The following is a 17,777-nucleotide window of genomic DNA, read 5'->3' as shown; positions in this document are numbered from 1 at the left end:
TGCGGCGCCACGCGGGACAACGCGCACACCAGGAGGTTCTGCCCGCTCACCCCGGCGTCATATCGCTCTGTGTATGCACCGAGAGCACGGGGACACGGGGACGGCGGTGACTGATAGCAGGTAATGGGGTATGGGGTTATAGGGGCTATTAGGTGATGGGGTTGTGGGTTATGGAGTTATGGGGTTATTTATGGGGTTATAGGGGTATGGGGTTATTGGGGTTTGGGGTTGTGGGGTTATGGGGGTTATAAGGGGTTATGGGCTATAGGGGTTATGGGGTTGGCCCCCACATATTGTACTGTGTGTGTCGGGGCAGTTGTGGTGGTGATGATGTTAATTAAAGCCGTAATTACTAATTACTATTACTAATAACGCACTCTGTGTCATCCCCAGGCTGTGCTGAGCGCAACGTGGGACAGAAGGCAGCAGCTGGGCACCAACTGTGCACCATCATTAGTGCACTATCACTTGTGCACCATCATTTGTACACCATCAGCTTTGCACCACCGCTCGTGCACCATCATCTTTACACCATCACTTTACACCTTCAGTTGTGCATCACTTGTGCACCATCACTTTGCACCATCACTTTGCACCACTACTTTGTACCATCATTTGTACAACATCACTTGTGCACCATCACTTTGCAGCATCCCTTTGCACCTTCAGTTGTGCACCACCACTTTGCACCATCACTTGTGCACCATCAGCTTTACACCCCCACTTTGCACCAGGAGCAGAGCTCAGCAGCTGTTCCCTGTTGTGTTGTTGTGTTATTGTGTAGTTGTGTTGTTCCAGCCCTGCTCACACTCGTGTGTTTATTGCACCATTATGGGCTTTTTTCCCCCAATAAAGCCCCACTCACAGCTGCAGCTTCATCCTGGCTCGTACCCCTCCATCTTCCTCCTCCTCCTCCTGCTGTTGTTCACCCCCCGGCTCCGCTCACGACGCAGCCGCAGCAGCGACACCAGGGCACGATGGGCGCTCATCACACTGCGGCTGTAGGATAATGGGAACCCATAGGGGATAATGAGACCCCATAGAGACCAATGAGACCCCATAGGGGGCAATGAGAGTCCCCATAAGGGACAGTGAGACCCCATAGGGGATAGTGAGACCCCTATAGGGCACGATGGGCGCTCATCACACGGCAGCTGCAGGGACAATGAGACCCCATAGAGACCAATGAGACCCCATAGGGGATAATAAGAGCCCATAGGGGATAGTGAGACCCCACAGGGGACAGTGAGACCACACAGGGGACAGTGAGACCCCATAGGGGACAGTGAGACCCCATAAGTGCCAATGGGACCCTAACCCTAACCCCACCCCCAGCACTCACTTGAGGTTGGAGAGCTCGAGGATCAGCCCCCCCAGCACCGCTGACGCATCCTCACGTGGTGCCACCTCCTTCCTGGGGGTCAAAGGGGGTGAAAATGGCACCAATCCGGGGCTTTTTAAGCCCAAAATGAGCTCTGGGTTCTGGTGGGGGGAGGGGGGTCCGACCTGGGGGTGCAGCTGGGTGAGGCCGGGTCCCCATCGGCGTCCACAGGGCACAGAGGGGCTGCAGGCTGGGAGGGGGTGGGTGGCTGGGGGGGAAATGGGGTGAAATGGGGGCAACTGGGGCAACAGGGGATGAACTGGGGGGAACTGGGATGAACTGGGGTGAATGGGGGTGAATGGGGGGGGATTGGGGGATATGAGAGTGACTTGGGGGGGGACTGGGGTGAATGGGGGTGAATTGGGGGGATCTAAGAGTGACTTGGGGGGGAATTGGTGTGACTTGGGATGATTTGGGGGTGAATGGGGGGGAACTGGGGTGAACTGGGGCACCAAGGTCTGAACTGGGGGGAACTGGGATGAAATGGGGTGAACTGGGGGGGACTGGGGGGATCTGAGAGTGACTTGGGGGGGGAACTGAGATGATTTGGGGTGAATGGGGGCAAATTGAGGGGGACTGGGGGATATGAGAGTGACCTGAGGGGGGACTGGGATGAATTGGGGTGAATGGGGGGAAATTGGGGAGGATTGGGGGAACTGAGGGTGACTTAGGGGGGGACTGGGATGAATTTGGGTGATTTGGGGGTGAATGGCGGAGAACTGGGGTTAACTGGGGTAAGTTGGAGTGATTTGGGGTGAACTGGGGTAAATTGGGACAATCTAGAGTGGAATGGGGGGTAAACTGGGGTGAACTGGAGCTCTATGGGGTGAAGTGGGACAATGTGGGGTGCAGTGGGGCGCTATGGGGCTGTTCCCTATGGGTTCTCATAGTACTCTGGCATTACCTGCAGCAGCTCAGTGTCCCCCCCTGGCACCCCACTGTGCTCCGGTGCTGAGACGTGGGGCAGCCCCACAGTGCCAGCCCCATAGCGCTCCTCATGCTCTGCCCCACAAGTGGGCTCCGCTTTGGCTGCCCACTCCCCCTCCAATGGCTCTTTGGTGGCCTCAATGCATTCTGTGCCCCCATCGGTGTCACTATGGGGCTGTGGGGTGCTATGGGGCTGTATGTCCCCCATCTCAGGGCTGTTCTGGTCCTCCTGCTGCTCGCAGCCATCCATCCCATCCTGGAACAACCCCCCCCATAACCTGTGTGCTCCCTGCCCCATAGCCATGGGGAGCTGTGGGGTGACGCTGGGGGGGCAGAGGCCCTGTCCTACCTGTGCCAATGGGGCCGCTGTGGGGCTGAGCTCCTCCATCACGCTGAGCTGTGGGGCGGCTGCTGGGCCTCCGTTATCAGAGCGGCTGGGAACCAAACAGACCCCAAACCCCATCAGCTGGGGGGCACCAGGACCCATTGCTGGCCCCAGGCCCCATTCCTACCCCCAAGCCCCATTTCTGCCCCCATTTCCACCTCCAGCCCCCCCTCTGCCCCCCACCCTCCCATTTCCCCCCATTACCTCTCTGTTCCATCTCCATGCACTGAGTCCATCCCTCCGCCATTGTCCAGAGCGTCGCCTCCAATCATGGCCCCCATACTGATGTCCTCCATATTGGTGTCCCCCCCATTTATGTCTCCCCCATTGCTGTCCCCCATATTGCTGTCTCCCCCCTTGGTGTCCCCCATATTAGTGTCCCCTCCACTTACATACCCCTCATTGCTGCCCCCTCTATTGGTGTCCCCCCCATTTCTGTCCCTCTCCTTGATGTCCCCTCCATTGATGTCCCCCTCATTGGTGTCCCCCATATTGCTGCCCCCTCCATTGGTTTCCTCTTCCTCGGTGCCCCCCATATTAGTATCCCCCCCCTTGGTGTCCCCTCTATTGATGTCCTCCCCCTTGGTATCCACTCCATTAGTGTCTGCCATATTGGTGTCCACCATACTGGTGTCCCCTCCCTTGCTGTCCCTCCCCTTGGTGTCCCTGTCCCCTCCATTTTTGTCCCCTCCATTGGTGTCCACCATATTGGTGTCCGCCATATTGGCGTTTGCCATATTGGTGTCCCCCCCCTTGGTGTCCCCTCTATTGTTGTCCTCCCCATTGGTGCCCCATCCAATCATGTCCCCCCCCTTGCTGTCCGCCATATTGGTGTCCCCTCCATTGTTTCCCCCCTCATTGGTGTCCCCTCTATTAGTATACCCTCCATTGATGTCCCCCCCCTTGCTGTCCCCCATATTAGTGTCCCCCCCATTAGTGTCCTCCATATTGCTGTCCACCATATTGCTGCCCACCATATTGCTGTCCCCCATATTGGTGTCCCCTCTATTAGTGTCCCCTCCATTTGTGCCCCCTCCATTGATGTCCCCCCCCTTGCTGTCCACCATATTGTTGTCCCCACTATAGTCGTCCCCCCCCTTGTTGTCTCCCCTCAGTCCTGCCCTGACTTTGACATTGGGGCCATCATGGGGGTCAACACCTGCAAGAGGAACAGCAGCTGCTTGGACGCCATTTTGTGGCCATTTTGAGGCCCTTTGGAAACCATTTTGTGAGCATTTGGTGGCCATTTTGAGGCCATTTTGCGGCTGCTTGGAGGCCATTTGGTGGCCATTTTGAGACCGCTTGGAGGCCCATTGGAGGACATTTTGAGACCATTTTAAGCCCATTTTTTTGCCATTTTGAGGCCATTTTAAGTCATTACCTGTCACCTGGCTGCTCCTCCTTTTGCCCATGGCGCCGCTCACCTGAGGGGAACACAAGCCCATTGAGCATTATTTCCTCACTATTTCCCCTCAAATCCCCCCTGGCCGCCCGGTCTCTCTCACTCCACGTCCCAGAATAACACCGTTATCCCGCTATAACGAGGCCCAATGGCGCCCATCCCGCCCCAAGGCCCTTCCCGGCCCCGCCGCCATTTTGCTTCACCTCAGCTCCCGCCCGACACCTTCCCGCCTTTTTCACACCGCGCGCTCTGCGCCTGCGCCGCGCGGGGGACGCTGGGAGTTGCAGTCCCCGGAGAGACGTAACACGGCGCAGCGCGGGGGATGCTGGGAGTTGCAGTTCGCGGCGCGCCGTAAAGCGCAGCGGGGTGCGGCGCTTTTGCGACAGCGTCGCCGTAAAGTGCGGAGGTGTTGGCAGCCCCGTAGGAGGAAGCGGTGAGTGGGGACAGACCGGGACCGGGGGGGTCCGATGGGGGGGGATCGAACGGCGGGGTCCAATAGGGGGGGGATAGACCGGGGGGGGTCCAATGGGGGGGATCTAATGGGGTGGGGGTCCGATGGGGGGGGTTCAGTGGGGGAGGGGGGGGGGGTACAACGGGGGGATCCAATGGAGGGCGGGGGGATTCAATGGGGGGGGGGATACAATGTGGGGGGGGGTCCGATGGGGGGTGTACAACCGGGGGGGTCTGTGCTCTGTCACAGGCATACAAGCCTGTTGGAAGGAGTGCATTGAGGCTGCAGCGCCCAGATAATAAACCTGAGTTTGCTGTCACCAGCAACCAAGCTTACGGTTAATTTCTGAAACAAGATTAGTGATAGTATTTCCACGCAGCTGGCACAGAAGCTTCTTGGATTACAGTGCTGACAACACACATTCACCAGAGCCAGCAATTACAAAAAAATTTCCCCCTCCCACCAGACCTTGAAGGACAGAGACCAATTTAGGTTTCTTCACTCTCACGAAGGGGAGTAAGTAAGAAGGTTCACTCAGTAATTCAACCTTACAGAGGCTACTTAGTAATTCTGTGAATTTAAGGAATTATAAAATGATGGATAAAAATCAGAAGTATTTTGTATTTAAATATATGTATACCTTATACAGTTATTCTAATGCGACATCAAATGATTACCATTTTGCCCACAGATGTGAGAACTGTTAAGAGAAAATATACTTGCTTTTAACCACTGTAGATCACCCATGGCACATACCTAAGGACAACATAACAGCTGAAAGCAGTAACTGGGAGAAACACTATACAAAGTATACAGATTGGGCTGCACGTGCGTCAAGTGATTTATTAACACAACGAGGTTGGGGGGGAAGAAGAATTAAGTTTGATACCTGTTGTCTTCGTTTCTCCTCTTCAATAACAGCTTTGGCTTCTGCCTCTTTTATCTGTCCAGACATACAAAGTGATAAGTAACTGTTGTAAAAGCAGGTAAAACTATTATCTTACAGAGCCATAATTTATAGAACAGTTCTCAGAAAAGCGAGCAAAACCTTCACCAAGTGAGCTGTGAGCTTACTCAGATTCTAAAACATTCTGTGAAAAACCTCTATCAATTCATGTTTGAAAAACATGGAACATAAGAGACGCTACCATGTTATAAAACTAAACTTCTGACTAACTGGAAAATTCAACTGACAAATATAAAACCTGGGGAAAATATAAATATATATATATTCATTAATACCAGGGAAAAATTCCTTAATAAAGTCACTCTAAGCTTTCAGTAACTCAGTCCTCAATTCAGCACACTGTACACTGATGGGTAAATCCTTATATATGTATGTAATTTACCCTCACACACTTCATTCCAAGTAGTTAAATATGCCCTGACTGCTAGAGCAAAAGGAAATCTCCACTTTTGTACCAAATGACATATTGGATAATGCATACTCATATTGTTCTACTGCTCTTGTTGTAATGGAAACTGTCAATGCAATTACATTTGCTTCACCATCAGAAAGTTTTATGAAAAATAAAACCTGGAACTGCAACTGATCACTCTACAGAACTGTTACATAGCATTCAAGACAGCAAATTAAATGCCAGAAACTTAAAGGAAAAAGAATGGCACAGAAAATATTAAAACATAAACATACAATGCATCTGAATCACAGTTCCTGCATTATTTTCATCCTACAATAACTAAAGAATGCAACGCCTAACATACATAAAGAACAATGGGATGGACTGGGTCCTGAATCACAGAATGGCCTGGGTTGAAAAGGACCACAATAACCATGGAGTTTCAACCCCACTGCTGTATGCAGGGTCACCAACCACCAGACCAGGCTGCCCAGAGCCACATCCAGCCTGGCCTTGAATGCCTCCAGGAATGGAACAACCACAACCTCTCTGGGCAACCTGTTCCAGCACATCAGCACCCACTGTGTAAAAAACTTCCTTCTAATATCTATCCTAACCCCCCCCTTCTTGTGCTGGTGGCCCCAGGCCTGGATGCAGTACTCCAGATGGGGCCTCACAAGAGCCAAGTAGAGGGCATCTCGCTCTCCTTGCTGGCCACCCCTTTTTAAATGCAGCCCAGAACACAGTTGGCCTTCTGTGCTGCAAGCACACACTGCTGGCTCATGTCCAGCTTCTCGTTCACCAGGACCCCCAAGTCCCTCTCCACAGGTCATCTCTCAAAGAGATCTTCCCCCAGTTTGTACAAATATCTGGGATCGCCCCAACCCGAGTGCAGCACCCTGTACTTGGCCTTATTGAACCTCATTAGGTTTCCATGGGCCCACTTCTCCAGCCTGTCCAGGTCCCTCTGGATGGCTTCCCTTCCTTCCAATGTATCGACAGCACCACTCAGTTTGGTGACATCTGCAAACTTGCTGAGGGTGCACTCGATGCCACTGTCTGTCATTGATGAAGATGTTGAAGAGCACCTGTCTCAAGACCAACCTCTAAGGGACACCACTTGCGACCAGCCTCCACCCAGACACAGAACCGTTGATCATAACCTTTTGGCTGCATCCAGCCAACCAATTCCTAATCCACCGAACAGCCTATGTACCTGCAGAAGCCCTTCTTGTTATCTTTCACTCCCCTTGCCAAGTTCAGCTCCATCTGTGCCTTGACTTTCCTAATCCTGTCTCTTCACACATGGACAACAGCTCTGTATTCCTCCCAGGCTATACAACACTGCTTCCACTTTCTGAACATTTCCCTCTTTTCCCTCAAGTTTAAGCTGCAGGTCCTTGCACATCCATGATAGCTGCCTGCCTTCCCTGCTTGACTTCTTCTGCAGGGGGATGGAGAGCCACTGTGCTTTCAGAAGGGTGTCCTTAAAGAGCTGCCAGCTCTGTTCTATACCCCTGCCCTTAAAGTTGGTTTCCCAGGGGAAGCTGCTAAGAGATGTTTAACTTGATTCATCAGGTAAAAAGCAGGTGATTGACAGGACACAAAATCCTGAAGACAGTGAAAGTGCCAAATAGTATTTTTCATTACACAAAAAGGCATATAGATGCAGCAAAGCCATCAAACATTAAGACACCAGCTCTATCTCTGAAATTCCCTCAGTCAGGCATCACTACAGTGACGGCAGTACCAGTGTGCTGGGTCAGTGTATGCGTATCTGCTGCTTGTACATGTTTCTTGGACCTCCAACTCTGCAGCCACTTAACACTACCTTAGTAAAATTAGATCTCAGAGTAATAGAATGCCCTAAGATGTAACGATATGATTGACAACTTGAAGTTAAAAACCATCTTGATCTCAATAACCAGTCTATATATGTAGATATATATATTTATGTATCACATTTTGCACAGTAAAAATGGTAATTAACTAAGTAAGGTATGCACAGATGGAATTTGTTCCTACAAACTTAAGAGCTGTTGAAGAGTAAGCAGAAGGCACACCAGCTCGTGCTTAAGAACACCGCAGCTCAAAGAGCGTGCTCTGTGCAAGCAGTTACATTTGTGGATTTTCAGATTATTTTTTTTTTAAATTGTTAAACCATATATGAAATATCACTAACAATTTCATTTCACCTAGATAATGTCAGAGTGTCTCATCAGAAAAACACACAAAGGTCTTTTTAGTCATGAATACCTGAAATAGGAAAGTTTGGTTTGCAAAAACTGCAGCCCTATCCCTCCTGGTATTTCACTGCCATCTAATGGCAGAACATCAGTTCCAAAAGAGAAATCGGCCAGTGAACACAGAATGTAGCTTCTTTTGTACGCTGCTGTTGTCGTATTTGTGTAAGATTCCTGCACACGTCTGTGTGGAACTTCCTATGCTCACAGGAACCTGTAGTCATTTGCTTGATGCATTAGAATATTTTCCCAGTTGAATTCAATGGTACAGATAAAAACTAGGAAATATCTGCTGAAGTGAAACTGCAGCTGATGCTGCACCCCACTGAAATGTGCTCCTTTGTTGATGCAGACTTCTATGAATTCACCCCCCTTCAATGCACTCCATGCCCAATAAACTCATTTCCACACTTCACTAGGATGATATGTTACTACTGGTTTTTCTAGAAGTATATTCCAAGAGTCTTGGTGTTCAAGCTGATTGCAAAGGTGTAGAATTTGATTTACAGAGTACGTCTTAGAACTTGCCTGACAATCCTGAAATTCTGAGCAGAAACAGACAGATGTAGCTTTTACAGAATGAGGTTTTGGGTTGAATATTTAAATTATATATATCAGTATATTACATATACTACTAAGTTGATAAAAGTTAACCAGTTCATGCACCACTTCCTCATGTTTCCATAAAAGGCCTAGAAAAACAATGTGGATATTCTGTCTCTTTAGGTGAGATTATGCAGCAGTTTCTTTACTTCAAACAAAATTATTGGAGAGCATCCATGTTTACAATGGGCTGAAAAGCACATGCAGTTGCTGAAAGCTCTCTGTAATTGTGGCAGTCACCTAATACTGTGTGACAGGAACACACAAGATAACACTTTGCTAACCTTCAAAGTAAAAGTAAGGCCTAAATGAAGTGCTTCTATAGCTCTCACTAGCAGTAATGATTTTATTATCATTGATTAGCACTTCTTGGCTGAAGAGGAAATCTCCAGTTCCAATGTACATTAAAAATAAAGAGGTAATAGAGCATTACCTTAACACAGTGTTTCATCAAGTGAGTTGACACTATCTACAAGTAGTGCAATTCTCAGCAATAAGCCAGATTCAATAGTCCAAAAATTAAATGTGCAATTAAACTGTACGCTGAGTTACACTGCATTTCTTGCTATTACTGTCTTGAAAAAATAACGATCTGCCTGTTTTTTCCAACTTTTCTCAAGGCAATGAAGATAACATAACTAAAATGGATACACCACCTCAGACGCCTTCCGTTTCATTTCCTTGCATAACACATCACACTCCAGTGAAACTTGGCCTTCTTGTATCTTGCTGCACTGTACTTCTTGTTAAGTATAAATTGAATTGTTTGTAATTCATTTCCCTATATAAAAATTTAATTATAACGTTCATTTTGTTGGGAAAATTGTAAAACAATTTTATTCGGTATATTTACAGAATGAAGCTAATAAATAAATATTATTTGAAACTGTAACTGTATTCAAGCATCCTTTTCTATTTTCCTTCTCTCTGATAAGCTAAACTGAATCAAGAATAAATCAAGTGGTTCAGTTTAATTTTTCTTGTCTTTTTTTTCACTTTTTTATTTAAGACAAAGCAATATAACCTTGTGAACTCTGTTACAAAAGATACCATGCAAAGTAACTAATAAGTAACTCTTCTGAAACTTCGTATCAATTCTCTAAACTGGCTGAAACTACAGGGCAAGGTCTGGTCATGGGAAGATCTCCCCTACTTCCTTCTCCTTCCTCCCCCTTACATTGAAGGCCAAAACAAACAAACAAACAACAACAACAGAAAAAAAAAAAACAAAAAAACCACCAACAAAACCAAAACAGAATACCAGCACAGAGAGAAAGTTATAATCTTATAATCTATACCACTAGCCTATGAAGAATTTTGTCAGGAAAGCACAGTAACATAGCCAGAAGCTATTCTGGTTTTCATGCTTTCTGACAATATGCAGAACAATTTTCATAGCATACAGCAAAATCCAAAAACTAACTTCTTCAGAGCAATTCCAGCATGCTAAGATAAACCACCTGCCTAGATGGTTAAGAATATGGTCCACTACAAGTTGTGGGTTACAAATTCAAGTGGTTTATACGACCTTGCATGTTTACATGCATAGCCTCATGATGCAACAGTTAACTTCAACACCAGAAAAGGAAGAAAAAATCCTCCTGTTTTGCACTCAAATTATGAGCTCCTACATTTGATATTAATTGTGATGGTTCAGATGAGGCATATTTACAGAGCAGCTTGGAATACGTGTCCTGTCAACTCCCAGCTTCACCAGTAGTATACACAGACTGAAGACTGGTAGAGGAGAATTCAGCTGCAAATATTAGGTACTCAATTCTGTTTCTCCTTATCTTCAAGATCACAGGCTGCAGGCACAGAAGACTAAATATACAGGTACACTATCCAATCCAAGCTAAGAAAGAAGTACACTATCTGCTGTAAGTATGCAGCTCCAAGCAAATATGCATAAGGACCTTCTGGAATCAAAGATATCCTAATTACGATCTCAGACAAGGGCAGATGCATAAAGCAAACGTTAAAAGACATCATCTTTCACACTACAGAAACGAGTCATATTTCTGCAGTCAGATTAGCTGCAACTAATACACAGTCCAATTATCAGTGGCTTATTGGTTCTACCATCATTTACCCTCTACACTGTAGCTCTCTGTACAAAAGAGAGCATGGATTTGGGGCTTGACCTGGAAACAGTGAGATGATATTTAAGGTGGGGATAGTGTTTTCTTCTCTTTCTGAAGGGAGACACCATTTCACTAGGAATCAGAAGTATCACTTCGTGGCTATTTAAATAAGTGGGCTGTCATCATATAAGAATTAATTTTTATTAATTATATAATTAACTCATAACAACCTTTCCACCTTATTAAAATTAAATTTACAAGATTGAGGGGGGGGAAAAAAGTAACTGTCATCATATTTAAGGACCATAAAACTTTCAGAATAGCAGATCTGGAATGTTCCATTTCAGGCCACTGTAAAAGTGAAAAGTGAGCATCCTAAACATTAATTTCATTGCTTCTTTCTACCACATTTCAGTTGGACATCCACATAATCACTGAAGACATCCCGGAACTCTGGGACAATAAAATCTGAACTGGTCTGAAATAGCTATACAGCGTCGGAACTCAGCAGAAGATGATGACACATTTCAGTTTTCCAAAAACAGTATGAAAATTAGGGACAGCAACAACTAGATGTAACAGAGCTATCATGGAAATACCCATCTTCCTTATTCAATTAAGTCTGGCATAAGAAACAAGACCTCAAAGATCATCAAGTCCAACTGTAAACCTATATCTTAAGGAACAAGAAGCAGAAGTATACACGCAACCAATGATATTATTGATTTTACTGAACACAGTAGAGTAAGATAAACTGAAATTAGTAAGAGCACTTAGTCACAACAAAATAATTTATCCTCAGCAGAAGTCAACATTTCAACTTACAAATAAAGAAAAGCTAGTTATTTATAAGCAGAGACTGCTCAATTTGAAGCACGTACTCTGGGCATTACCATCCTTTCTCTTGAACATGCACCCTGCAAGATCTGAGATTTCTGAAGACATTTCTTGGAGAAGCTAAGAACTCTGGGGAAACTGCATCTGTGTGGAAAGCTCAGAAGTTAACCGGGTCTTGAAAATAATTTAAGCATGCTTTGTTCAAGCCAGATAGTGAATTTTTCATTAAGTTAACACTTGTCAAGAGGTCACAGCAGCCTCTGGTTTTCCCCTCATCATACTTGATAGCTATAAGCTTTGTCCTTTATCTCTGCTGAAAGCTAAGGATGCTGATGCCTCTGTTTGCTTTAAGGGCCTCAGACAACCATCAATTAGGAATTCAAAACATCTGTGACTGTTCCAATCTATGTAATTATAAACTTCTCAGTTCCTAATGAGGAAAATGTGCTTTGACTTCTTAAATCACTCCAGATCATCTGATTATTTTCCTAATGGAACTACAAAAATTGAAGTGTGCTTGAAGAGAAAGGTATTGCAAATCTGAGAGCTAACATTTTCTACAATGAATTTTATGTTCCTTAGTGAATATTTTGATTGTTCCACCCAGACTTTCAGCTGCTGTTGCTGCTCTGCTCAAGTAACTGATTCTATTCCAGTCTTGACCAGAGACAATCCATGTACACAAGCCTAGGAACATACAAAGAAAATGCGTCACTCTCAGAACTGCAACTTCAAAACTTACCTTTTTCAGTCGCTTACAAGGACACTTGAGTTTAACCTTCTGGCTGCAGTTCAGAGGACAATCACCTGAATGGCAAATCTCTTTACACCGGTGACCACAAGGCAACTACAAGCAAAACAAGAAATACCCCACCAATGAATAACTGAAATTGCATGCAGTCTTTGAACTAGTTTTATTTCAGACACAGCAGCTAAACAGAAAACTCATTCAGCTCATCAGGTTTGTCTTCCTACCTGCAAAACTGGAAAAAGGTCAACTTATTTCACTAGTTACTCAGAGTTTTTTGGTTCACATAGAATTATTTATCTTTTACTGGGAACGCCTGATCAAAAAACAATTTTTTCTTTCAAATGTTACAGGAACAGTCATCTCCACAATGATTCATATATCGACTGCCCTAACTACCTGTATGATGGAGGAATAGAAGTAGATGAAGTAAGAAGGAACTGAAAACTGAAATGAAGTGTGATGTGACCCAGCCTGACCCACAAATTGCTAACAAGAGGGTAGAATTAGAAGCAAAAATACCACAAAACTAGGTTTTATGTGCAAGAACCTTGCAAACTATGCAGGAGTCAAATACAGGCCACCAATATTCTTACACCTGAATTAATTTCACTAAATCCTAAATTTCTGCATTTGGTAAATTATCCTGTTTTTGACATCTGACAAATAGCATTTCCTTTTTTTAAACTATCAGTGAAAATTTTAACACTTATAATGAAACTATTATTATTCCTTACTGTATATTATTATTCATTACTGGGATAATTTAAATATGCTGCTGCCTTTTAGGGATGTAACAGTGTTTCCAGAACAACATTAGAGATTAAAAAAATAATTCACAAGAATAAAAACAAGTTTTCTTCCACAGCGTGTTGGGAGCTCAACTGACCTTGCTCAGGTCCCAAGCAAAATCTTCATAACGATGATTTTTCATTTTCAATTACATAAATCAATACTGTCCAATACTGTTTATAAACAAAGGCAATAACTCATGTAAGATACCCAACTGATTCATTTATAAAGGTAGGTTTAAACAATATCACTCCCTGTACAGAAAGAGTTGGGGGAAAACACACTGACAAATGACCACAGAGTCTCTTCCAGGATCCCACCTTAAGAGGCAAGAGCTTTTCCATTCATTTACATTTATTTTATCCAGCCATTAGTTCTTATCCACAGACTGAAAAACTTCTCTACTGTCCTTTCATAACAGGCTCTTTATTCCCATAATATTCCCTTCATTGAATTCCAAGCAGCTTCAATCAATGTTTCTTGAATATAGTAGCCAGAACTGCAAGTAATATTCCAGCTGGAAGAACATTGTACAATGCCTTAATTGCAGCTTATTCTCCACAGAATATCTTTCCCTATACATCTTCCACTCTCATGTTCACTTCTCTCCAGTTATTCATGCTGCAACGATAAGGATTTCTACTGTCTCCCAGGAGGGTTGTTATTGGCCTTGACATGCCCAGTCTCACTGGTTTTTCTGTATCTGTACCATGTCCCAAACGCATGTGTTCTGCTGCACATGCGTTTCCTCAGTTGTCACCTACTGACAACACACCACAAATTCTCATAAGAAAATCCCAATGAGTTTTTGGTGCCAAGGTCATTACTGCAAACAGTGCAAGACTAGCCCTCAATTTGAGCCGTTGGAAAATCCCCTTATTGCCAACATTTCTCGTTCCAATCACTCCTGCAGGAATTTTTGTTGTTGCTTATGGCTTTTGAGGTGGTTGCCCTAAATAAAAAAAAGAACCACAAGCAGTTGTTTCCTTCAGTAAACACCAACTCTCGCAACGATCATCTCTTTTACATGAATTAGCTGTTTACTGTCTGGCACAGCCTCAAGAGCACAAGTGAAGTATGACATATGGGACTACATCTCTTCTCTTTGTCTGGAGGAAAAAAGGAATTGGTCGTTCTATCAAAGAAGGAATTCAGTTTTGTCTGGCACAACTGATCACCTGCAAATCTACTTGAACTCTGCCTCATTGTTAAAAGATGGGTTAGATGCTCATGATTAAGCCTTGCACATGCTGAAGTCAGGCATGCTTCCATTAATAATGTCAAAGCCTGAACAGTTACATACCACCAGAGCACAGCACAGGAATATACTTAATGCAATACCAAAAATCGTATTTGCTTATTGAGTTCATACACAGCTCACATTCAGTGGGATGCAGGACAAGAATGAAGCTGACAGTTTCAGCTGCTTCTCAACCCCTCCAGTGCAAATACAACATAAACTCATGGGAAGCAGTTCTATGAGTGGCAAAACAACAGCCCCAAGAGCTAAGAGAACAGAAGCAATCCAACCAGTTCTGCCAGATAAGTGCTGTAGTGGGAAGGGAGGTGGTTTTGTGCAGCGACTCGGCAGGGACTCAGATGTGAACGATCCAAATCGTTTATTACAAGTTCTCACATCCCTTATATACCTTCACAAGTTGTTATTTTCTAACTTTCCCATCCGCCCTTACAACTTTCCCAAACATCTTACATGTCAACAAAGCATTCTACAAAACACTTTTCAACTGTCCATGCAGGCACATAACCAATCAGAGCTGTGAGACTCTTCTTCTCCTTGCAGAGGTGTCCTTGGTTCTCATGCTGTTTATCTTGCTCCACAGCTGCTGCTCTGAACAGCTTTTCTTGTATTCCCACAATTCCCCCTTTTTTGTTTATTGACAAGCTACTACCATACTATAATATAATAACACTAATTATATTAATAACATAATCATTATAACTCAATCAAGGCCTCGATTGACAATATTCTGAAAATGAAAAAGGAGATAAGGCAAATGACAAAATATATGGTTAAATCCACTAAAATATCAGGCGCATTTTGCCTGCGGCCTAAGTTCCTACAACCTGGAAAAGAACCCCTGAGAATCCAATTCTGTGTAAATTTGAAATAGGTTAGAAAAGACTTCAATTTCGTGTTATCCATTTTAAACCATCCCGTCAGCATGAAGCAAATACTCCCTAAGCTAGCACATTATTACTTATTGTCCCTGGAGAGGCAGAAAACTGCAGAAAAGGAGAGAGAAGGATTATGTTGGCGGTGGATGCGATAGACAGCGCCAGCAGGGCGTCCCCTGCTTCAAGGTGCACTTTCCCTTTCTCATCCACCACGGATTCTCTCTTGCTCTTTTCCTACTCAGGGTCTGAATGGTATTTTCCATTTGTACACTGCATCCGCATGGCCAGTGCGTGGTACAGAGCCCAAGTGGAACACCTGCTTACAAAACAGAATAAATTGCCGAGGTTAGCTTTTTTTGCAAGCACCTTTGTTTCAATTGATGCATTGAAAATCCCAATTAGTGAGATGAAAAAGAGTTAATAACTGTTATGTTTAAGAATCATCCGTTTGTCCAGGATTCTTTTCCAGGGTCTTATTTTTACAAACTAAGAAGAGGCTAGTTGATAGGCTAATAAAATCATAACTGAACATTACTAATACACTAGAAGAGTTAGTCCCATAATTTCCAGCATTGGTAACATCAAATCCTATTTAACTTATATTCTATCTACTGCCAAAATAGGAAAGACACACAATAATCTAAATAATGCTTAATAATTCTAATTCTTAAATTTATACCAGTAATGTGGAAGAGTTACCTACTATGTCTTACCATTACTAAAATTATTATTTGCAATACAACAAATTACAAAGCAATATCAATGAAGTAAGAGGCGTATAATCACAATCATTATTAAGGCTGGGTGTTATTTTCTGCCTTGAGATGAGGCCGAACATATCTTGCCGGAAGCCATGTAGGGCCAGTCCTTGTAGAAACACAAGCATATCCTCGACCCCAGGTTATCAATGGTAAGGGACCTTCCCAGTGCCCTGTGGCCATATTTCGAATGTTAACCATTGGCCGTTCCTTGAGCACTGGGGAGCCCCCAAAATGACGATCCACACGAGTTGTATTTGTATGATCACGATTCAAAAAATTCAGCACAAACAAAGCCTTACATAATCTTTCTTGTGGTGTGTCTCCCGTATTCCCCCTTTTTTGTTTATTAAGAACAGATTTCAGTGTTTGATGAGTACGCTCAATGATAGCTTGTCCAGTGGGAGAATGAGGGATGCCTGTAATATGTCTAACTCCCCATTCTTGAAGGAAAGTTTGAGTGGCCTTAGAAGTATAAGCGGGCCCATTATCTGTTTTTATCGTATGAGGGATTCCCATAGCAGCATAAGCAGATAACCAGTGTTTACGGGCGTCACGACTGCGCTCACCTGTATGTGCTGTGGCAAATATGTAAGAAGAATGAGTATCTATCGTTACATGTACGTATTTTAGACGGCCGAATTCAGGAACGTGAGTGACATCTGTCTGCCAGAGTTGAAGAGGGGCTGTTCCACGTGGATTTGTCCCAGTTTGAGGCAAAGGGGCAATTGCCTGGCAGTCTGGGCATGTTAAAATAATGTTACGGGCTTGATCTACTGTCAGTTGGAATTGTTTTTGTAAGGCTCTCCTGTTCTGATGGAAAAATTGATGGGAGAGTCGTGCTTGCTCAAATAATTGAGGAGTAGCAAAAGCGACTGTGGCTTGATCAGCCTTACGGTTGCCCTCAGTTAAAGGACCAGGCAATGTAGTATGCGATCGAATGTGCATAATAAAATAAGGAAGAGTACGGTGAGAAACATAATGCAAGACTCGTTTGAGCTGTACAAACAAAACCGGATTATTAACTTCCTTAAGAAAGGATCCTTCAATCCGCTGAATGATACCTGTAACATACAAAGAGTCAGTTATTATATTAAGCTTTTGGTCTGAAAAAATTTGGAAAGCTCGAGCTACTGCAGCGAGTTCTACAACTTGAGGTGATCCATCAACAACATGTACGTCTGACTGCCATTGTGTAGCAGTCGCACGCCAGAGAACCACTGCTTGGTGTGTCTTGCCAGAGCCATCTGTAAATACAGTAACAGCATTAGGTATTGGAACATGTGAAAGTAAAGTATTAGTAGCAATGGGGATATCAGCCAAATTATGTAGTAACTGATGTTTGGGAGGATGAGTGGACAATTGTCCGGTATAGTCTGCCATAGCAGTCTGAAAAGGAAGTGACTGCGCAAGCATCCAATCTAAATCTTTTTTAGTAGCAGGTACGTATATGCACTCAGGGTCAAGAGCTCGTAGAATTTGTAGACGATGACGACCTCGCTGTATTAGCATAGCAAACATTTCCACTCGTGATGTAATAGTTTTTGAAAATGTATGAGGTAAAAATACCCATTCGAGAATAATGAGAGGATCCTTTCTTGAGGTATCCCATTGACATAACAAGCTATATGGCTGATAGAAGTTGGATATTATTATGAGATGTACTGGA

At 44.4% G+C, this 17,777-nt stretch overlaps 1 protein-coding gene and 1 long non-coding RNA gene across 5 annotated transcripts; one reads left to right on the top strand and one right to left on the bottom strand.

Moving 5' to 3' along the window:
* Nucleotides 1-804: 804 nt before the first annotated feature.
* On the bottom strand, nt 805-4,125 carry LOC146756563 (uncharacterized). 4 transcript variants are annotated; one of them, XM_085523996.1, is made up of 7 exons: nt 4,075-4,125; nt 2,898-3,852; nt 2,658-2,742; nt 2,286-2,564; nt 1,507-1,589; nt 1,343-1,414; nt 805-999 (listed from the first exon to the last, which is right to left on the bottom strand). In XM_085523996.1, exons 1-7 carry the CDS (start codon nt 4,103-4,105, stop codon nt 876-878), a joined length of 1,629 nt encoding a protein of 542 aa, XP_085380122.1. In that variant the 5' UTR covers nt 4,106-4,125; the 3' UTR covers nt 805-875. The 4 variants fall into 4 exon arrangements, 3 of the variants coding, with proteins under 3 accessions (XP_085380122.1, XP_085380121.1, XP_085380124.1); XM_085523995.1 differs by lacking the exon at nt 4,075-4,125 and having other exon boundaries at nt 2,898-4,068; XM_085523998.1 differs by lacking the exons at nt 2,286-2,564; nt 4,075-4,125 and having other exon boundaries at nt 2,898-4,068.
* Nucleotides 4,126-4,782: 657 nt separating this feature from the next.
* LOC146756562 (uncharacterized) lies at nt 4,783-9,645 on the top strand. Its single transcript, XR_014937303.1, has 2 exons — nt 4,783-5,062; nt 9,374-9,645. It is a non-coding gene; the product is annotated as an uncharacterized LOC146756562 (long non-coding RNA).
* The last annotated feature ends 8,132 nt before the right edge of the window (nt 9,646-17,777 follow it).

The sequence above is a fragment of the Coturnix japonica genome, chromosome 26 (assembly GCF_054131305.1).
Source record: "Coturnix japonica strain WE chromosome 26, WE-NBRP24, whole genome shotgun sequence".
NCBI classification, from domain to species: Eukaryota; Metazoa; Chordata; class Aves; order Galliformes; family Phasianidae; genus Coturnix; species Coturnix japonica.
The sequence above is the reverse complement of the archived record's forward strand: the minus strand, read 5'-3'. Positions and strand labels throughout refer to the sequence as shown.

Coding starts and splice junctions, on each gene's coding strand:
- LOC146756563 (XM_085523995.1), bottom strand. CDS start 4,039: ATGGGCTTAAAATGGTCTCAAAATGTCCTCCAATGGGCCTCCAAGCGG. Junction 1,590..2,285: donor GGGACACTGAGCTGCTGCAG/GTAATGCCAGAG, acceptor TTTCCCCCCCAG/CCACCCACCCCCTCCCAGCC. Junction 1,415..1,506: donor TCACCCAGCTGCACCCCCAG/GTCGGACCCCCC, acceptor TTTGACCCCCAG/GAAGGAGGTGGCACCACGTG.